We start from the raw sequence: 23,437 nt of genomic DNA on the forward strand, positions 1-23,437 counted from the left end.
CTTAAGTATGATAAATCTGCAATGTATACGAGCTCCCGCAAACTGCGGTAAGGATTTCTTTATGCAACACAAACTGACTTACAAGTTAAATGGGTGATGATAGAATTCTTGTAATGCATACAATGCCCCCATTTACAAGTAACAATGAAAGGAATATTAGTGAACATAATTGCTTACTAATCAACATGCATTAGGAGATTATTGGCATATATAGCTTAGCTGGGGTCAACATTAATTTATAAATGATTACAACAACTTGCATGCAGGTGTATGCGGGAGACTTGTAATGAACAAGATAATTTTTCTACAAGCGTGTATATGAACTTATGATACATAGAATAATCCATTTACAAGCAACTACAAGGACTTGTGGCGAACGTCAACAAGTACACTACGCCATCAATGAGTGATGATAGAGAAGGTGGCTGGCAAATACATTGGTCCCCTACAAGTAAGGAGGTCGATATGCAACAAATACAAGCACTTGCAAGCATCGTATGAAACCTCCCGCATGGTAGTATTTTCCGCAATTGCACTTGCAGATGCCGCTAAAAGACCTTCATCCAGTATAGCTGGCCCGTAGATAATGGCAACAGGCTTGTAATGCATACAACAATCTTGCCCGTAAAGTAATGGTGGAAGATTCACGCTAAAGATTATGCAACAGCTATTAGATCTTGAATACACGGCTTTAAACCACTAGCAGCGTTAAACAAAGCTTGCAATGCACAATAGCTCACTCGCAAGAAGCAACAGGTGACCCATATTGCAATGCTATAATTCACCTATAAGCAGAAGCAATAAATTCATAGTAAAAACTAAGGGCCACTAGTAAACTGAGGCAGCAAATTTGCGAGGCCAGGCTATCACACTGGATAAATCAACTTGCTTGCAAGCAACAGAAGGAAATCTCCTGATGTGCAATGCAACTCATTTGCAAGCTGAAATACAATCCCGCATGTTGATTATTGAAAAAAATGACAACGACGTAGAGAAGATGAAGTGAGTTAAAACTATACTGATGATACGCAATAAGTGAAGTACAATGACACGCCGTCATATCTGAAGTACTCATACGAGCGGACAGATGACATTTGCAAATACTAAAATGAAATCATGCACACTCGTAAACAATAATCACTCACATAGTTGACCATATCTGAACATTGCAAAAGCACCCCCTTATGCATCAAAATGCACGCGAGCACATTCACATAAATGTGTACCTTTGCAATGTATATGATGCGTCATTCAAATAAATCATTTAGTGAGTAAAATGCATAATGCATATATGTGCTATAATATGTATAATGCACTATGCATATACAAGTGTACAACATAAGTTTATCATGACTTCATGTGGTTAGGGATGAGCATACATATTACATGCCTAACAATGGCATAAAGCCTACAGGATATTTTTTCAATTTCTATAACAAAGTAATTCACTAACAATGACATAAAGCCTACAACAAATCCGATCCTTTGTCGGCAAGTAAACATAGTTGACAAGATTCTACCAACAAAATAAAATTGCCCATAAAAAATCTTGATGATGGTCGTGTGGACAGAAAATCTCTACTAGAGAGGATCATAAACATAAAAATGCCTCTCAAATTTTCATAAAAATTCAAAATTAAAAAATCATAAAAAATCTAAGATATTTAAAATTGAATAAAGCACCTATGCACTCAAAGTAAAATTTATCTACTCTTCATAACAATTTGCTGAGGTGGACAAATCTGAAAGTGACTTCAGCTCACAAAGAGCTAATATCTAGTTGAGAATATTACTAGGATTCATTCTCAACCCGTCTCTTGCTAGTAAGGACGTGACACATGTCCTCTAACCGATAGTTTTGCCGCCAAATGGTACCATATCGATGGTTTCGCCACAAAATGACACCGCAAGTAACGGTTATGACTAGGACCCTCTAACCGGGTAATTTTGTCACCAAATGAAACCATTAAATTACGGTCATGGTCAGAGTCCGTATGCTCCCCAATGATTTCAAATCCTTGTGCTAGGTGATAAATTTCTAATTTTAAATATTAAATTTTCAAATACCATGCTACTACTTTATACCTGATACTCCATGTCTTTTTGATGACTAGCCTTAATCGAACGTTCTCTCTCATTATTAATGAGAAGAGTAATTAACTATAGGAGGAAACCTGAACTCAGCGGTTACAGCTCCGTACGAGGTAATATCTCAAGGCACTATGCCTTTTTTGAGTGTCTCAGATAGTTTTTTTTGTTGTTACCAAGCTCTAAACTCCATAACCCTTCTCTTGGCTCATTCGCCTCGACAGGCCAAAGAAAGGCCGATACCCATTAGGAAACCATTAGATTTTCCTTGAAGGTAAACTTTCCTACTTAGGATGTTATAAAATGTTTTTTTTCCCGGCATATCCCTAGTCATCCTCGGCGGCACTCTTGTCAACTTATGTATGTTGGGTCGTCCTTCAAGTCTCTGCATCTGATAACTCTGCCTGTTGTTTTACCTTATAAGTTAAACCCTGTAAGGCAAGTCCTTTATCTTAGAGATCTAATCTCTCTCTGTCCCCATCAGATGTCACACTTATGTTAAATAGTTGTACAACAAACTCCCTGTCTTCGACTTGTAGCATCCCGTTGCCCCACACGCATGCTTGCTACATGCAGTTTGTGCCCACATTCACTCCCAACTCTATTTCGGGATCACTTTGCATGTGCATTTAAACTCGACAACAGATGAACCATTAACTCTCTAATTGTAGGCTTCAAACCAGCATGTCTCCCGTCGACTCAAAATTATTAACTCTCTATGACCATCCAAAAGAGCCATCATGCATTAGCTCACATTGGCTGGGTCCATCAGCCTGATATTGTGTGGATCCATTTGCACCCTATTGATGAGTCCCCTGGTCTAAGTTTTCGGCTATCTGTGGCTTAATTCAAGTTAGCTAACCGTCCACTTGTGTGTCAATTTCCTTGTAGCTTTTAGAATTTGCATTGTACTGTACTCATCGCTATCTTGCAATGATTTGATTCAGATGATTCAATGTACATTATTTATATTGGTTGTAATAACATGTGAATTTGTTTTTTTATGTTTGTATTTCCTATTTTTTTGCTTTCATTGATTTAGTTACGCTTTTCCTGCATTTACTTCGTTATTATTGCTTTTGTTCATTTTGAGACTATTCCATCTGACCTCTTCCTGAGGCCAATGTTGACCAATTTCCACTGGTAGTCTCCTCGGTATGACATAACCCTACGATGAATCCTAAAGACATGAACAAATATTTTTAATCGAAAGTATAGCTAGAACACTGTGCTCATGTAATTAATCAATGGGTCTTTCGTCTGAATCAAAATAAATATCTAGATCATTTCTCTTCACAATCTTATCATTTTTATTCTCCACTTTTCGCTACCACTTTTAATTTAGCATTTCAGAATTTTATCCTTTAATATATAATATGATGTAACATTTAAATAAAAAAGTTATTAAATATAATATTGATAATGTGCACTTAGGACAAATTTGTACTCGTTTTATAATAGCTCCACGTGTTAGAAAAATTTTAGCTAGTCTATACAGTCAGTCATTTCCAAATAACTCAAATATAACTCTTAATTATGCAATTTACAATTATAAAAGCTTTCGAGACATAATATAATATAACATTGAAATTAAAATAAAATTTAATCTTTAAATAAAACATTGATCTCATGTACTTACAGTACGTATACTTTTACTGGTTATATAAATGATTGACATAAAAGAGTTATGCTATCTCTGCATAGTTTTATTAGAAGGTTGAAATGTTGTTTCAAGTGAGGATAAATGATCATAAAAAATTTGAGTTAGTTTGTGATAGCTGATTGATGAATCTATGACGTTGTATTGGTGTGAATAACAAAGCTGTATTGACCTAACGAATATAGATGAAAATAACAACTATGTGAAGCATTTTGCATGACTTTCATCTGTAGCATAAAGTAAAAAGAGTTTTTTTTCATTGTTTTTTTTACTATATATATTATGTATATTGCGATATATTTTAATTCTTTTACAGCTGTAGTATAAGTGAAAAAGGAGGGTTAATTTCATAGTTTTTGGGCTGTATAAAATTTGTATATACCTTGATTTGAATTAAAGCATTTTCTCTCCTTTACAATAAATACTAAAAAAGGCAAGGCTTTTATTGATTGATTCCTTAGGATGTTTTTGGTGCAAATTATCTTTGCTGATCTACTTATTGAGATTAATATTCTGAAATTCATGAACCATATTGTGGCTGAGTTACAGCCGTGTTCTTCTGCTAAGTATTTTGCTATTATTTCTTCTAGAGGGTAGGATCGCTTGTTCTATATTAAGTCTTGATTAAGTCTTGTTTTTTCATTTTATCTGATTTTCCTGATTAATTTTTTCAGATTATCAGGGTCTCACGAAGAATTTTTGCCATGGGAAGGTTTATTGCTCTAAAATCACAGCACATCTTGTAAATTTGAAAATTGGTGTTCCATGGGATAGAATTCAAATTTTACCTATAAATGAAAAAATTACCATTGCTGGTGTAAATTTGACCTGTTTGGATGCTAATCACTGCCCGGGGTCGATAATTATTCTTTTTGAACCATCCAATAACAAGGCATGCTTCCTTCTTGTAGAGTAGGTTGCAATTGTGATTTTCATTGTTTTATCTAACAATTTGTTATGATATTTCCTTGGTCAGGCAATCCTGCACACTGGGGATTTTAGGTTTTCTTCAGAGATGGCAAGCTCTACTGTTTTGCAATCATCCCATATCCATACTCTTATTCTGGACACGACTTACTGCAATCCCCAAGTATGTTATTGGGATTGATAGTTTTTCTTTTTCAAACTTCATTTTTTTTCATGCATATAACTGCTTTTAGTTTATCTTCTTCCAACTTTTTTTCATGTTTATAACTGACTGTTGATTTATGCAGTACGACTTTCCAAAACAAGAGGAAGTAATTCAATTTGTTATTGATGCCATCCAAGCTGAAGCTTTCAACCCAAAAACGCTCTTCCTTATTGGCACGTATACGATTGGTAAATCTATTTAACTTGTAGGCATTTGTTCTCAAATACAACGAAACTACAGTTTGCATGCCATAAAGGAATTTAATTTTTCACATACTCCTGCATCCCTAAGGGTTTGTTTGGTTGTTTTTCTGTACTTATTAGTTATTAATAGAAAACTGATACCCTTAGCAAACTGATACGCTAAGGGGGCCCACCTTGTGGGGCCTAGGGGACTATTATTCATTATATATGGAGGAGGAATCGAGAGGAGCTGTTTAGGAAGGTTCATAATCAAGAGGGAGTTGTTTAGGAAGGTTATTAATCAAGGAATGTTATTTAGGAAGGTTCTTAATCAAGGCGGGAGTTGTTTAGGAAAGTTTTCTAATTGTGTTTATGCTTATTAGAAAGTGTTTAATTATTTAGAAAGGTTTCTTAAAATATGTTTAATTGTTTAGGAAGGTTTACTAAATTATGTTTAATTGTTTATAAATATTTTCTAAATTATGTTTAAGAAGGTCTCCTAAATTATATTTATGTTGATTAGGTAAGTTCTATTTATTTAAAAAGGTTTCCTAAATTATGTTTATACTGATTGAAGGTTCTAATTATGTTATTGTATTCTAGGGCTATTTAAGGGTGAGTTTGTGATGGGGACATTAGATCATGGAAGATTTATCAGAGACGTGGCTGCTGATCTACGGCCACTATTGAGTCGTTGTATTTTTGATTTATTTTATGTATTTTCTTATATATGATGTCGTTATATTTGTTTTATTTAGTTTCCCGTTGTACCCTTTTATTAAGGGATGTCGTATGTAAACCCTGAGAGCATTGTCATCTTTTCTATTTTGAGTCTTATGCATGATGCTATTTATAGCCCCTATGTTTCTCTTTGAGAGGTAATGAACGATTAAGTGAAAATTTTGTTTCTTTTGTTTGACTTCTCATGAGGGCTTGAGAGTTTGGAGTGAAATCCCTAGGAGAGAGGGATGTGCGCTATACTCACCAACCTAGATAAGTCGGGTTCGTGGTTTCATCCTCTATCTCTTTCTCTCTTCCTCCCCCTACCACCACCGGCCGTGCCATCTTCCCCTCCACTTAGCCACCGGCCTTCCCCATACCCGTCTCCCACTCAACCCACGGCCCATCCATCCCACCCGCTGGCTCCCCATCTCACCCATTTCCTCCTCTTCCCCCCATGCCTCATTTCCTAATTTAGATTGAATCAAAATTGGATATATTTTTAATTCAAATTCAATTGATTTGAAATTCAAAATCTTTCTTAATTTACTAAATCTATTTTTGGAAAGTTTCTTAATTAACTCCTGTTTGAATTTTAAATGAGAAAGAATTTAATTTAATCTTTCCTATTTCTTAATTTTAAATTAGGAAGCCTCTTTTAATTCCCCAAATCGCCCCCTCGGATTTCTTTGGAATTCTTTCCATATTGCAAGTTTCCCTCTTTGAAAGAATTCAAAACCCTTCACTGCTATTGGCCGAATTTCCCCTCAATCCTCCACCACTTTATTCTTTCCAAAACTTCTTATTCTAATTTGGAATTGAGCTCCTCTCCTTCTTCCCTTGCTGGCCGAAATTTCCCAATACCCATACACTTTCCTCCACTAAATCCTTCCCAAACTCAACCCAACGTTGAGTCTTCTACCTCAGACTGCAGCCAGAGAATTCCAGCCACTATTCTTGCATCCCAGCAACTGAAAAGCCTTAAAACTGCTGTTTTAGAAGACCAACCCGCTGTCCACCTATTTCCCTCAACCTGAATTGCGATACCATTGTCGGAGAAGACTTCCCTTGTTGTTTAGTACTTCCCCAACTAAAAAACAGCAAAGTCTTCCATGGATGGCTGACCCAGAAACGGAAGGCGGCCTCTGTTACGATGAGCAAGGGTTTGTGTGCATCTTGCAGTCAAACTTCTTCGACGTCAACCCGAGGATCGATTATACGGTTGAGGACTACATAGAGCGCATCTTGGACACCTTGGTTGAATCAATTGAAGAACAACTTGAGATCGTCGAGTGGAGGATTGCCGCCGACCCTTGACGGAGGTTTTCTACTATTCCTTTTCTCGTATTTCTTATGTCTAACCCTTTCTTGTGATTGATTGTAGTCACGAAGGACGTGTTCGCTCGGTTCTGCTAAGCTTAGTAAACATTGGAATTTGAGTGCATGCATTTGTTTACTAATCTTATTGTTAGACTAGGTATTTTGTTGAAAACTACTACTTGGGCATAATGTTATTTTCTACGTTGTTTTGAGGATTCAAATCTTTTGGATGTGCAACCTAGCCTAAACGAAAGTGACCGCGCTTATATTTTGATTTGTTGTTTTATTTGCTAATAAATTTCTTTGTTATTTCTCTAATCAAGAATTTGTGCAAGTTCTTAGTAAAATCATTTGCAATCATCGTAGTCCTACATCAGTTTGTGTATGGTTTAGGGAGGGATTGTCATAACCCAACCCGACCAGGACATATCCTATCATGTTGAGCTGTGACAGGCAAAACCCCAAAATCTAGTTTTGAAATTATTTCAATTTTTTGCCAATATTCATTGAAATAAATGACAAATTACAGAGCTACTAAAATATCAAAATACTAAAAAACTCATCCATAAAGTTTCTTTCATTCATCAAAATAAATATCTACTGTACATGGCTACAAGCAAGAGCTACATAACTAAAAATTAAACTAGCAATGCTTGTACAAAAATCAAAATAACAAAATACCTATAACCTCAGATCTGATCCTGAATTGCTAGTCCACAACATCTTTTCCCTTCCTAGAGTAAAACCACAGTGAGCTGCAACAGCTCAGCAAATCACACAAACTAATCTAAATTTTCAAATATTCTTTTATTTCAAATATTCTACTGAATATTTAAAAATAGTTAAATGCAATTTAAATAAATCACTAAATTGATAATCACAAAACTGGGAATGTAATAAATGCATAACAGTTATTCTATGATTTAAATAACAGTACAGAACAAATAAATAAATGGAAATTCATTTCACAGAGTAGTTCATATCACATTTGTCAGATTCAGACAGAATCTCAAAGGATCCTGGCCCATTATGACTCCTCTTTTTATTTTTGCTTTTAGCACTAGAACATATCAAATATCTCTGTCTCAAACATAATCTCAAAGGATTCTGATCCCTTATAATTCCTAGAAATTCCCTGACACAGATAGAATTTCAAAGGATTCTGGCCCCATTATGGCTCACAACAGATATAATTTAATCACATATGCACATATATTATCACATTATAACAATTAAAGAGTAATTGAACATGTATCAAAATGCCACAATATTGTATAATGGTAGACAATAGAAAATCCAATTAGTCAAAATGCACATTTTCAGAAAATTATCAAATTATCAGGGATTGTGTGAAACAATGTTTTAAGACTTTATTGTACCACCACAGTATTTTTCGACATTTTGATAATTTTCTATTAAATAAAAATCCCGCAAATTTCAAAACCCTTGGTGAAAATTTTCCAGAAAAAATATTCAAAATGTGCATAATCGTAATCTCTACAACATTCAAAAAGTTACGCGGTAAAAGTTTTACGGTGCAAAGTTATCCCCGTTTTTGCTAACAGACACAAAAGTTTAATCGAAATATTCTCCAAAACTTGCACATTTTGATTTGGGAGAGATCGATCCTCCTCTCGAATTGAGGATCAAGTGTATCTTTGCTGTTTTCCTTGATTTTCTAGTGAAATACAAGCATATTATTGTGTTTTTCTTCCCGTTTCCCTATTTTCTGCTGAATTCCTGCTGTTTGGCTGCTGTGGACAGCAGTTTACTGCTGAAATTTTACTGATTTGGGTTAGGAATACTTGCGAACACAAGTGTTTCCTATCATATTCTTATGAAATCGGTTTGCAAAACGGACAACTAACGGTCCCTAAACCCCCACTTATACCCACATGTGTCGATTTTTTAAGAAATTTCGACAGTGCACAAAAATTATGAAAAAATTAGGGAAGCTATAACACAACCTTATAAATGTTCTGGCGAAGACGGTTTGTGATTTGGACTTCTCTAGGTCAACAAAAAAAAATCTTGAAAATTTAAACCAAATGTAATTGAAGATATTTCCTCTTATTGTTTCATCCATCTATTCCCATAATTCATTGGCCTTTACTTAAAGTATGCAATGTCTTGGACTCCAATAATAACATCTTGAAATTTATATGACACTGGCCAATTTGCACATGCCCTTGGTGCACATATTTATAATGTTAAGCCAATATTATGTTCTATTTATAAACTAATGACAGTACATTTTTGCATTGGGGTATGTTCAAATCTCTACAATAATATTTCTTTTCAAGCTTGAGAATGTATATGATGCAGGTTCAACTTACTGTAAAGATAGGAGAAATAAAGAAGTTCCAAAGCTTTTATGAAATTACATTCCATATATTCTTTTTTTGGAGAAAAGAAATGATAATTTTCCTTGATGGAATTGCATCTTTGATAAAGTGATAATTAACTTCATTATGTTTTATTTTTTTGTGAATAGATTAGTTGTTAGGACTGTAGATTGTTGCCTGATTATCATATTTAAGTATCATATCTGAGAGTCGTTTAAGTAGCACGAAAGCTAAATTTTATAAGATATTTGATCCACCTCCATTATGACTTTTTTGTCCCGTAGTGAGGGAAGTCTCTTCGTGCTTAGATGTGGCCGTAAGTTTAGTGATTTGAAGAACGTCTGAAAGAGCTGTGAGGTATTTACAATAATATAATCAGCCATTTATTGACTTGCGAGATGGATGAAGACCAAAGAGAAATTTGGCAATATAAATTCCTCAATTTGTGATTAGTGATAAATGGGTTGAGTATTTTTGTAGTTTTGAACAAATGTGTGACCCTTTTATAAAGAGAAGATGGTAGAGTGACGAGATTTTATTTGACATGTTACCTTTAAAGTACGTGAAAGTAAATTCCCTACATAGCGCTGTGAACCTTCATAAGATAATCATATAGGTGCTTTCCAGTTTGCTAGAAATCGATGACTAGTGAAGAGATTATTCTCAATTTTGAGAATGTATTACATACTAATGAAAAAGTATTTAATAATTACTGCCTTATATTCTTGTAAAATCTCTATGATAACCAAAAATAGCAGGAATACAGAGTGCTACTTTCCTAGCTTGCAATTAAGCGACCTTCTTAAAAGAGACCTTAATTTTCAGCTGGTCATACCTGTGCTACGTAACTACTTGCTCGCCTTAAGGCGATGATTTTCAAATAATGTTGTTTTCCTCTTTTCTTGGCACTTCACTTATTGATCATAGGAAAAGAGAGGCTATTCCTTGAGGTTGCAAGAACACTCAGAAGGAAATTATATGTTGGGGCTGGGAAGTTGCATTTACTTCGGTGTTTGGGTTTACCTGAGGAGGACATGCAGTTGTTTACAGCAAATGAGATGGAAAGCCACATACATGTTGTACCATTGTGGACCATAGCAAGCTTTAAACGAATGAAACACATATCTAACCAGTACTCGGTAAGGCATATAATTAATCTAGGAATAGTTGTTCTTATATTTCTACAATTGGAATTTGGAAGCACGGCGTAAGCGTTGAAGTTTTCTTATCTCATATTCCTGTTGCTTTATTAGGATCGCTACAATCTTATAGTTGCTTTCTCTCCCACTGGTTGGACATCGGGAAAAGGAAAGAAAAAGACACCTGGGAGAAGGTGGCAACAGGGTACCATCATCAGGTACTTTATTTTTAATTGTCTTTCATGCATAATATTTCCATAATGCCGGTGCTGAAGTAGTCTTTTTTCTTGTTTCTAGTCTTATTGAGCGAGTATTTGTTGCCATATGCGCTAATTAATCTTTCCAAAACATTGAACATTGTATTAACTTTGTATTTAACTAATTTTTTTTGTGGTTGGAATGGCTATAAAATTCTTCTACAGTTGCAATTTTGTGCTTGCAATCTTTTAGTTGAAAATGACAAAATAGAGAGCCAAACCTAAGACCCAAAATATAGAAACTAAAGACTCACGTCTGACATTGTACGTCATTTTTTATGTTGTGCTGTGTAGTATGTTGTTGTAAAGTGGATGAATACTGGTGAAAGCTTGTGAAGATTGTTGTCTAAAATATTTGAGAATTGTTGTTGTTCGATAAAAAGCTGTTATAACACTATGAATTGATTGATTGGTCAAAATGAATACTACTATGACTTCATGAAATTATAAAAAAATATTATAATCTTAGTTGATATAATTAATTAATCTTCTAAGAACCAAAAATTCAACAAAACGCTTTCTTAAGAAGCTATCTAAAGCACCCTTCTTGGAGAGCTGATTTCATTTATTTCAACTAGTCTTTTCCTAATGATTGTTTTTTCCAAACACCCTAAAAATGGTTCAACTGTCCAAGGTAGCTGAAGCATACAAGGGAAAGCTATATACCGAACAATGCTTAAAATATTAATTTTCATAATTTTATGCAAAGGAGATTGGTTGTGGTATTGATTTATTTTGTTTTTATTGCCCATCTATTTCACCATCACTATGAACAGTAGATCCAAGATATCTAAAACATATACTCTTATGGTGTCGAATGTTGGCCATTAAAAGAGAAGCATAATACTAAGTTAAGTGTTGCAGAGATGAGGACGCTCACGTGGATGAGCGCGGCTTTACCCTTAGAGATAGGATACGAAATGAGCATATACATGAAAATTTTGGAGTAGTGCTAGTGGAAGATAATATTAGAGAGAGTCGCCTTAGATGGTTTGGTCACATAAAACGGCGGCCTTCCGATGACCTGATTAGGAAAGTATATATATTAGATTTGACTTATGTTAAGAAAGGTAGAGGTAGACCTAAAAAGACTTGGTTAGAAAATATTAGAAATGATCTTTCTTTATTAATTTTAAACGAGAATTTGACTTTTAACATGACACAATGGAGAAAAAAAATTCATGTAGCCGACCCCGCATAATGGGATAAAGGCTTGTTATTATTGTTGTTGTTGCTGTTGCTAAATTTAGCTTTAGTGGCGATCGTGCATAATTATTAAATGGCGTGAACATTCAATGGATTATTTACATAATCACCCGTTCTCTTATTTTACAAGATTTTTGGTGTCACTTGAGCTGTGTGGTAGGAATCCGATCTCCACAGCAAAAGCATAAATAACAAAGAGAAAATGTTGCAGAAATTAGCGAGAAAGAATGCGATATCGACACAAAAAACCAAGATATAAGTTGGTCTAGTATTCGAGAGGGTGATCAAGTCTCCACAAATCTTAGGTGGCGCTAAGAACAACTCCAAAGAAAATTATAGCAAACATAATTCACATGGTGAAAATAAAACAGCATAATTAATCATAAATAAACATTTCTAATTTTCTCGCAAATTTGAATATAAATCAACCTTCTTTCCCTAATTAAAACTTCCTAACTCCCTCTCTAATCTGAATTCAAAACTACCATCTTTCTCTAAATAAACCTACCTAATTCCCTCCCAATTTTGATTTTCTATGGTAAGTATTAAAGATAGAATTAATCCCCTTTGATCTCTCCTCTCTCCTTGCCCGTTTCCCACACTATTGTGGCCCACAGGCTTAACTAGTCCATCAATACACCCCTCGCAAAGTGCCACCTTGTCTTCAAGGTGGAGCGTAGGAAATTGATATTGAATCATCCGATATGGTTCTCATGTCGCTTTATAGTTGGCCAAGTCTTTCCACTCGATTAGCACTTTTCTAGCTAGTCTTGCTGTTGAGCGAACTCCTTTCACTTCACTTGGCTCCAGGATCACCTCCATTTCTTCTACAAGGTCATCAGCATCATCGCTGATGGACTGTGATCGCAAATAATGTTTCTCAGCTATGACACATGAAACACTGGGTGTATGGTGGAAGTAGGGGGTAGCTGTAAACAATACACTACAATGCCAATCCTCTCCACAAACTCATAAGGAAAATAGTACCGTTGAGATAACTTTTTATTTTTTCTTCGAGCTAAAGTCTTATATCTATAGGGTTTAATCTTTAAATACACTTTATCACCCACCTCGAACTGCACATATCTTCTATGCTCGTTAGCTAATGGAAGAAAGTTTTTAGTGAAACCATACACACACACAAAAAGTTTTTAGTGAAACCATAGTTTTGGACATGCTAGGATCTCCTCTAAGAACCACTTTCCTCTCCTCAACCTTGAACTCCATCTTTAGAGCCTTCCAATCAATCTTAGTCTTCCCCAACTTCTGCAGCCACTTCATCCCCAATATCACATATGTGCTTCCCAAAGCTAATGGCAGAAAGTCTTTCAATATCTGAACCTTCGAATGGATTAGGATCACCCCTTTGCAAATTCCTCAAATCTATACTTTTCTCATTCCCAGCATACTCCCCCAGCCAAATTTCCACTAATGTCACTCCCAACTGATCCACCATCATGTTGGAAAATGTAGTTGTGGGTCGCTCCATTATCCACCGGTACTACCACCCTCCTGATGCCTGATTTTTCTCTTAACCTTCTTGGTGTGGTTCGGTGTGAACCCGACCACTGAGTTAAATGATACCTCTGCAACATCTTCCTCTTTTGAAGCATCTTCTTCCTCATCGCAGACTCTTAGAACTTGTAATGAACGGTCCTTACAAAGGTGGCCTGGAAGGCTGGAACGAACTTCTCATCACACCTAAAGCATAACCCTTGGCCTTCTTCTTTGAATTTCTAACTTAGTCAATCTCTTGAAGTTCCCTCTGGTTGTACTTCCTAACCTCTATCACTTGGGGCTTCCTTCTGAATAGGCATTATATGCACCTTTGGTGCCAGAAATGTAGTGGTTGTGTGGTAGGATACTCCCGAACTGCTACTATGGATACTGTCCAAGGAGTTCTTATCCTCTACCAGTTGGGCTAACTCCATAATATCTCATAAGCCATGTAGTCTCAGTACTCAAAATAGTTTCTCGAATATGAGGCTTGAGCTCCTTAATAAAGTTTCCCTTTAGCATTCTTCTAACAACCTTCCCAATCGGCTCGAGAAATACTCAAACTTCTCTTGGTACTCTATCACCGTCCCCTTCTGCACCAGAGCAAAGAACTATTTATAGAAGTCTCATTCCCGCCCGGTTCGAAAATATTCTAGTAAACAGTCTTTGAACTCCCTCTATGATTAGATCATATCTGATAAGTCTCTCCACTTGCACCAGGACAAATCCTTACATTCCAGACATAGAGCGATTGTTGGGATTTTTTCATCTTTTGTCAATTCATTTACAGCCAAATATCGCTCCACCTTATAAATCCATCCGTGAGCATCTTCTCCATAAAAAAATCGGCATCTTCAACTTTCTCACCCTAGGATCGATCGCCCTTGCCCCAATTTCTTCTTGCTCCTCCAATGTAGCGGGACTTGTGATATCTCCATGTTTCCCTCTCCCCTGAATCAACTGTCCAATCTTCATCACTCAAATTTCTTTGTTGGCCATACCTTTCATCAGTTCCCCTCGGAATTTACTCGAAAGGTGGCATCTCCTCTTCTTCCCCCAAAATTTTTACCTTCGATCCTCCCTCATCCTTCCTATATTAGGGTTTCTCCCACGTCCTTGTCTAGTCAACGATGCTCTTGCCTCTGATGATGCTGTTTTGGCTTGAAACTCTTAACATCATTTTTATCATTTCTTCTAGATTCAAAAATCTACCCTCAATTGCTAAAATTCGCTCTCCGAATTTAGATTTAAGATTTTCAACTTCTCCATCAAGCCTCTCCTCGAACACATCAACCTTCTTAGCTTCTATAGGTCTCAAAAAAGGTGCTATGATATCAATTTGGCACGAATCTGATCTCTATACAGCAAAAAACAGCAATAACAAAAAGAAAACACACCAGAAATCAACGAGAATGAATGAGATATTGATCCTACAAACTAAGATACAAGTTGATCTACCATTTGAGAGGTAGATCGGCTCTCCACAAACCCTATGTGCCACTAGGAATAACTCTGAAAAAAACTATAGGAAAACTAAATTAACATGATGAGAATAAAGCAACCTTTGACCCTAAATAAACCTTTCAAATTCCCACACAAATTTGAAATTAAATCAACCATCTTTCCCTAAATAAACCTTCCTAATTCTCTACCAAATCTTAATTCAAATCATCCCTCTTTCCCTAAATAAACCTTCCTAATTTTCTCCCAATTTTAGTGACCGCCTCGATTTGCGTGCACAACCCCCATTGAACAAATTGGTAGTGCGTTTAGGGTGATTTTGGTGTTCCGAACACAATGATGTAGTCCGTTCGTCAATCCAACATCATTTGATCAGCCCCGCATTTTTAATTTCGGGTGTTGGTCGTCCCTTTTGACTGATCTCTTCCGATTCGATTGCAAGGGGCCTCGACCTAGCAGAATTCGATGTCTTGATCGCAACGACGATGTTCATTTTACAATCGGAGATCATTTGACCCTTCAAGTGATGCGTCGTATCAACCTGTGCGTTGCTCGATCCGCCACCTTTGTCTTTTTTTGCACATAGTTTAAGTTATAGGGGTCAACATCCTTGTTGCTATTAGATATGTCAATGCTTTCAAAACATGCTTTAAACTTGTTTTTTAATACGAAATAAGGACTTTTATTTCTTTCCCTATTAGTCTTAATACATTTTAGGCAAGTATTATGAGTTTCCACTCCAAGATAATGGGCTTGGTCTTGTATTAAGGGTTACTCAAAGAGGAATGCATAATTGAAATTTCAGGTGGCCTCCTCTTTGAGATTCTTCCCCTTGTGGGGTTTCTATTTATCGTTTAGTTGCCACCCCTATTCACTCTTCTCTCGAGGCATTAATTCATTTAACCTTTTTACTCATTTTTTTTTTCTGTACCTTCATTATCTTTCCTCATTTACCAGATGATACAAATTCTCTTTGTGTTGCTTGTCATCTATTGGTTTTAGACCTCACGCAATTCCACAATTGCTCTTTTCTCTCGCCAATCCCATTGCATTGTGCTTATGCTCATTGTATGATGCACTTATCGTCTACAGTTGATCTCATTCTTAGCTTCTCTATTTCTCATGACCTCTCAAGCTCGCTTAGATCTCTTCAGCTCTTCATGTTCGTTTTCTCTGCACATGTCGCCCACATGAAACACTCGCTTACTCACTTAACTGCACTTGTGTACATTGTAACCACTGCCTTTAGAAGCACATGCACTTTATTTGTGCATTGCATAAACATATTTTTGCTCATGACCTTTTTAGTTCTTTGATTAACTCAATCTACTTTGATTGGATCAAATCCAACCCATGTGGTTCACTCAACTATGGACCTAAATTAAAAAGAAAAGAAATAAAAGATCAACTTAAGTCGGTTAGTATTTCAATTAGCCCGAGTCAATTTTGTGCATGGAAATCTTAAAGAGCTATATGTTTTTGTAGACTCTAGAGTGTTGATAGTATTTTGAGAATCTATGATGGCTTCTACTATTTTTTGATGATTTTGAAGTTCTTTTTCTTTGTCTCTTCCCTCACAAGATGGATTTCCCATTCACCACATCTACTTTTGGATGAATCTCCCATTCATATATTTTTCGGGATTGATTTTGTTAGTTTCACAGTACAATTGAATACCTCATGTTCTCCCTATATCCCTAATTTAAGTTTAGTTTCAACTCTTCAAAGTGGAGCTCTTTGTAACTTCGGATAATTGATGCTGCATTATGGTTTGTCAATATTTGCTTCCATAATCTCTTTTAAGCATGTGAACTGTATGAAGTAATGAAAAATAATTTTTCTCTACATTGGTCTTAATATATTTTAGCCAATTGTTACAAGTTTTGAGTTTATATGAGTGGCTATGGTCTGATATTAAGGATTTGTATATGATGAATTTTGAATTGAAATTCCAACTGACCTCCCCTTAAAGGATTCTCCTCTTCTAGGTTGGTGTGTTTTCTTGTTTCATCTTTATTGTTTGTCTCCCTCCTTTTGAGACATTCATTTGTCTAATTTATTTACCCTTTTTAATCTACCTCGTTGGTTCTCCTCCAATATCAAATTCTTCTAATTCTCCTTGCATAGATCCATATGGATTATTTATTTATTTATTTTATTCAATTATGTAATTTTCATATATATATATAATGACACTTAATTATATGATATTAAGGGTTCTTATATGATGAATTTAGAAGTGAAATTACAAGTGACCCCCATTTTAAGTATTCTTCCCTCTAGCTTGGTTTTATTTATCTCCCTTCTTTTGAGACATTCATTTGTCTAATCTATTTTCTTTTTTTACTCTACCTAATCGGTTCTCCTCTTATATCAAATTCTTCTAATTATCCTTGCATGGATCAGTATCGACTGATTATTTAGTTATCTTATTAAACTACGTAATTTTCTTATGAATCATTTTTTATACATAATATGACTTTTTAAATGTGATGACGCCATTAATTGACGCATGTAGCTAACAAAAGTATCAATCAAGGCCCATCTTCTTCATTTTGAATTCTTTTTTGCTCTTATTGAGTGATGGGATACTCTGGCAGTTATCTTGATACATGTTTTTGTATAAAATGGCTTAGATCACTTTGTTCTTTTAGTTCTGCTTCATTGATATGGTTTTTCAAAGTGGTCTTCTGCTTCATTGAGATGGCAAGTCAACAGTTATCTCACAAATGATGGGTGAAAATTTATTGAATGATGTAGATTGCATTATATTATATTTTTCCATGTAAAGAGCCCTTAAAAATTTCATCATCTGGAAGCTTGGTGCGTGCTTCTTACATCTGAACAAAAAACCAATTTAATTATGTATCTGAGAATTCTTTGCTACGATTCTTCAGGTATGAAGTCCCATACAGCGAGCACTGCAGCTTTACAGAGCTAAAAGATTTTGTTCGATTTATATCGCCTGAGAATATAATCCCGAGCGTGAACAATGAGGGCCCTGAGTCTGTCGATGCTATGTTAGCTCTCCTCTTGTCTGGTTCATAGCATCCTGTCTCGGACATTTTACCTTCTCAGGCTAAAAGCTGCCCTTTGCCTCAAAGAACAAAGAAGCGTGAGTTTCCCTGTTAATTTAAAAAGCATAGAATGCAGGGTGTTCTCTTGTTCTTCAAATATCAATTCTGTGTTTCAAAGGAACCTTAATAAGAGAACTAAAGCTTTGCTTGGGATGGCTTTCTTATTACTTATGAAATAGTTTTTTAGTAAAAAATTAAAAGTTTAATACTAAAAAATTATTTTAAGAAATAATAAGAAAGTTATCTCAAACAAAATCTTGATCATGATTGATGACTGAGGCTTCGTTTGGGATGATTTTCTTTCTGTTTCTTAAAGCAATTTTTAAGTACAAAAATTAAATTTTTTGTATTTAAAAGCAGATTTAAAAAGCAATAAGAAAGCTATCCCAAGGCTTTGTTTGGGACAACTTTCTTATTGTTATTTTAAGCCGTAAGAAAGTTGTTACAAATAAAGTCTAAATAATATTAATGGATTAAATCTCTAGACTAATTTTGGATACAGAGCCCTAAATAGTGTGGTGTGGGTGGGGAGTTATTATGCCTACCGGGGAAATGGGGCTAAATTGATAGTCAAATACTTTAAATTTTGTTCAGATAGTTTGGTGAACTGACAAATAATAAATTGTAGTAGGAGCGTTGATTTTACTCGTTTTGATAATCATCCAGATTTTAGTTCACTGAGACCGAGTAAGGAATCATGCCATTCGAGGCTACATGTTTCAATCATTGTCTCGAAATCTCTCCAACGTTATTTTCAATTTAAACTCTTGTAGAAATCAAGTAAATTCTAAGTTGTAAAGATTTTTGCATGGCCGACGTTGACGAAGGGATGTGCGGTGGTGATTGATCACGCAGTCAAAGAGCTAGTAGGGCCTTATTAGCAGTTTTGATTTTGAGGGCATTATCTTCATGGGTTGCGAAAAGATGAAGGAGAATTACATGGAAAGGGGGATTATTTATTTCTTCATTGATTAATAATATCCTAACAATAACAAGTCTTTGTCCCATGGGGTTTGCTGTAAGAATCTTGTTTTTACATTGTGTTCTATTAAGAATTAAATTCTTATTACATTTAATTAAATAATGTTATTTTTAAAATTTTCTTAACATGTCTTTTTTATGTTTATAACAATTTTTCTTTGTATAGGTTGGATTTAATATATCTACTCCTTTTTTTTTCTTTAATAAGTATGTACTCCACTTGTTTGATCATCGGAAGGTTGACATTTTATGAGAACTATACAAAGTGATTCCTAATCACATCCATAAATAGGGCGGAAGTTCAACGTTGATCGAATGGAAGTTCGATAGCGATAAAGCATAAGTCAAGTGGAGGTCGGACGGAAGTCTGGTGATGGTTTGGGGAAAGTTAGGTGGATGTTCATTTATTGGGCTGAGATTTGATGATGGTGGGGGGTCGTGTTGTGATCCGGTGACAGATGGTTTGACCATGGTCGGGCGGGAGTCTTATGGTGGTCGATAGTCGGGTTGTTGTCCGGCGGCGGTTGATAGTCAGGGGGTGATTTGATGAAGGTTGGATAGATGGTTTGACCATGGTTTGGGGGAGGCTAATGGTTGTCGATGGTCGGGTTGTTGTCCGGCGGCGGTTGATAGTCAGGTGGTGATTTGATGAAGGTTGGATAGAAGCATAAATCGACATGGTAGACAAAAACCCTCTCTCAAAACACCATTCGCTCGATACATTTTTGTTTCTTTTGGACACTTTTTTATGTTGCTTTCTAAATAACTTTCTTATACAAACCCATCGGGCATAGCTGTGTTGGTGGTTGAGCACAGTTGAGTACATCAAACTCAAATTTTATTCCTCTTTCAAGCGGCGTGACTTAAGTGGGGAGAAAATAAGTATGTGATTTGGAACCCGTGGAGTTGGTTGTTGTTATGCTCGCAAGCGCCTCCTCTAAGGGGTGGTAGCAGATAGTTACCCCGTAAAAAAAAATTCTAATTAAAAAAATTTAATAAACATTATTTTGAAAAACAGTAAAAAGGTTATCTCAAATTAAACCTCTGACTTTTTTTAAAATAAAATTTTTATTCTTTTCTAGAAAGGCTTATCACTCATTTCTCCATCTCTTCCTAAGAAATGACACTTCATTACCCACGGACTTCGAAGAAGTTGTATTCATTCTATTAGAAATATTAGCATTGTAGTAATTGTTGATTGAATTTAATAAAACGTTCAAATGTGTCTAATAAAATAAATTAACGAATGAAAGCCCAAGAACAAAAAAAATATCTTTATTAATAAGAATATATAATAATAATAGTACTGATTATAAACTTATGATAAAAATACTATTCACATATTCTGATAGGACTGGTGGGTGCTAGAAAATTTTTATTGATATAGATTGAATTTTATCTTTTAGCATTGCATAAAAATCTAACATAAACAGAGAAAAATGATAGGATCAAAGTATTTTTTATATGGAAAATTCAGGAAAAACAAAATTACGGGGCTTGAGCTAGTTGCATAATTCACTATATAATAATTTATACAGAATTTATCCTTTCTTCATTGTTGAAGAAAAGGAAAAAAAATAAAAATCACTAATAATTGGATATAATTTTAACAATATTCTAAATTATTTGAAAAATATATTACAATAAAAAATTTAAAATAATTATAATCGCCCGTTTAACGGGCAACTTGCTTTCTACGTTAGCGGTTAGTCTCTCCTTAAATGGGCAACTATACATATTTTAATTTTTTAAAAATTTCTTCTATATACATCAGAATTTTTTTATCTTCATCTAATAATTTTTCCAAATTAGGACCCTGATTTTGGAGAAATTAATTTGGAGAAATTGGTGCATGCATACTTCCTCCCTATAAAGAATAAATTTAAAAGAGAATAATTATACTCTTTAAATTTGTATTATTACATTTTTCTATAATATTTATAGACACAAAATAGTGAAGAAAATAGAAAATGAGTTAACTCTAGTAATGAATGCTAATTTAATGTATATAACAAAAAGAAATTAAAAGGAAAGTGACTTATATCCACGTTGAATGAAAATTTAATATATAGATTAAATGAAATAAAATAAAATAGCAAGTGAATTAAAGTCCGTAATAATGTAAATTTAATATATATAGATAAAAAAAGTAATAAATAAATTGATTTATTTTGTTTCTCTGTACCTACATCTCCATTTCTTTGAAATAAATAGCACACGCGTTGAAGAGTTAGTACCCATCCCATTTCACCTGCATATTTCTTAGAACCGAAGCCATCCTCTTGCTATTCCCGGAAGACCTTAAAAAATTCTTTTATTCTAGCTCCTTGAGTCCCACAACTCCGATGCAATTTTGAGCTAGATTTTCCATCCTCACCCTCGTCATCTCAGCAACTACACGTACAACTACGGTGTCCATTATAGCGTCAATTTGCATGAGTTGTAAGTTAATTTGAGATTTTTTTTTTATGACATGTAGACTAAATATCTTTCACGCACTTGCAAGCAAAAATAAATCAATAACAAAAAAGCAAAATTGTAAACAATAATCAAGCCAACAAAATAAGTCCAATTTCACTCCTATTTTTCTTAGCACACGAACATACAATTTTTTTCTTAAGAAAATATATAGCCAAAAGCCTAGAACAGATTGCCAAACAGACATCATATTTTTCTTAGAACACGAAGTAGATCATGATTTTGTAAGCTTTATTCTATAGCTAGCTAGTGCCAATACCTGGATCAAGATTACGGTCCTATATAGAACCGGCACAGCGGACAAAAGCCGCTCTCTTGAAACCATCGCCTGATGCACCCATGGTGAAATTTATGCTTACACGGCATGCTAATCACTTCGTTCCCTCCTTCCACCATATCTTCCAAGCAAACAGCACACACTCCCACAGTAGTTGATGAAGTACTAACAGTCTCCTCTCCTCCCATGTAAAGGTTTCTCTTTACCGAAGCCATCCTCATCTCGCCAAGAATGCTCGCCACCTCTTCTTCTCGCTCGATCACATAGACCTTGACAATCACTTGCACAATAAGCCCCTTGAGCCCTTCAACTCTACTGCAACTGCGCACTTCACATTCAATGGTGTGGGAGATACACAACTTTGTCATCTCGGCTTCTTCGTTTTCCATTAAAAAGTTCATTGGGAGGGGCTCCGTATTCTGCATGAAAGATGGAAGGTTTGATTGGATGCAGTTGATGAAACTGTGCCGCGACGGGACCATTGTGTTTGTTATCTCTCTGTTATTAACGTCGATCACACAGCGGAGTTTGAGGAGGAGGTGGGGTTCACTTGCCAGTCCTCCAGAAGGAACTTCTCCTTCCTCTTGCTGCCACTCATTGTCAAAGACTCTTTTGCATTTGGCATGGATGGAGTGGGTCGTCCAGGAAGCGAAAGCCATGGTTGGGGCAAATTTTAAAAACGGACTATTTATTCTCCAATCAGTGCCCACCATGGGCGGATTTAGGGAAGGCCCTAGGGGGGCACGTGCCCCCCATAATTTTTTTTTTTTGCTTTATAGGGAGCTCATTAGCTGTTATAGTTTTTTGCCATCTCTATTACGGGTATTACCTATCTTCTCTCTTTTCTCTCTCTTTTTGCCATTTTTTTTATAGATAGCAATCTCCTCCACTAGTCTCTCTCTCTCTTTGCCATTTTATTTTTATAGATGGCATCCTCCTCCACTAATCTCTCTCTACATGAGGGGTGAGATAATTTCTCTCTCTTCATCTTCACATCAATAGTTTTTTTTTTAATTAAAAATTTCATCAAATTTTTTTCTTAAAACTAATATTCTAATTTATAGAAAATTTATGTAATTAAAGCTAACAAATTACATTAAAGGAATATTATAATATTTAAATTTAAATCAAGTAGTTTAAAATATGCTTATTATATAAATTTTTATATATTTTTGATATACTTTTATAATAATAAGATATAATTTTTTTATATATTTATTGCTCGTAAAATATTTTTTTAGTTATATTTTTATTTAAATTAGATATGAAAATATATGATAGAAAAGTGGTTGAAATAGATTAGTACGATAATATATAAATTAAATAAATTTGTGTTAAAATTAATTTAGATGATCATGACAATAATTTTTTTTCATTATCATAGAATTTATCTTCTTATAATTTAAAAAAATTTAAAATCATAATGACAATTTCATGCTAAAATGAAAAAATTTGAGAGTATTTTTAAAGTCAAATTTTTTTGCCCCCATAAAAATTTTTGACTTCGCCACTTGTGCCCACTCAGCATTTAAAAAAAATATTAAAAAAATTGTAATAAGCAACCCACGGCCAACTATCTATAGTACATTATTATTGTTGAACATTTTTTAAAAAATG

The 23,437-nt window shown here is 34.9% G+C and overlaps 2 protein-coding genes across 3 annotated transcripts in view; one reads left to right on the forward strand and one right to left on the reverse strand.

The window, feature by feature from the left end:
* Window positions 1–18,232, forward strand: part of LOC110107208 — a 41,270-nt gene extending 23,038 nt beyond the window's left edge. For both annotated transcript variants that reach the window (XM_028692517.1, XM_020837401.2), the window contains exons 5-10: window positions 4,423–4,640; window positions 4,725–4,838; window positions 4,963–5,068; window positions 10,375–10,586; window positions 10,701–10,804; window positions 17,905–18,232. In XM_028692517.1, coding sequence (XP_028548350.1) covers window positions 4,423–4,640; window positions 4,725–4,838; window positions 4,963–5,068; window positions 10,375–10,586; window positions 10,701–10,804; window positions 17,905–18,055 — 905 coding nt within the window. In that variant the 3' untranslated portion in view covers window positions 18,056–18,232. The remainder of the gene's footprint in view (window positions 1–4,422; window positions 4,641–4,724; window positions 4,839–4,962; window positions 5,069–10,374; window positions 10,587–10,700; window positions 10,805–17,904) is intronic.
* A 3,581-nt stretch (window positions 18,233–21,813) lies between these two features.
* On the reverse strand, window positions 21,814–22,533 carry LOC110107197. Its single transcript, XM_020837388.1, has one exon. It carries the CDS (start codon window positions 22,531–22,533, stop codon window positions 21,814–21,816), a length of 720 nt encoding a protein of 239 aa, XP_020693047.1.
* Window positions 22,534–23,437: the final 904 nt, after the last annotated feature.

This window comes from Dendrobium catenatum, unplaced genomic scaffold (genome assembly GCF_001605985.2).
Source record: "Dendrobium catenatum unplaced genomic scaffold, ASM160598v2 original_scaffold_218076, whole genome shotgun sequence".
NCBI lineage: Eukaryota > Viridiplantae > Streptophyta > Magnoliopsida > Asparagales > Orchidaceae > Dendrobium > Dendrobium catenatum.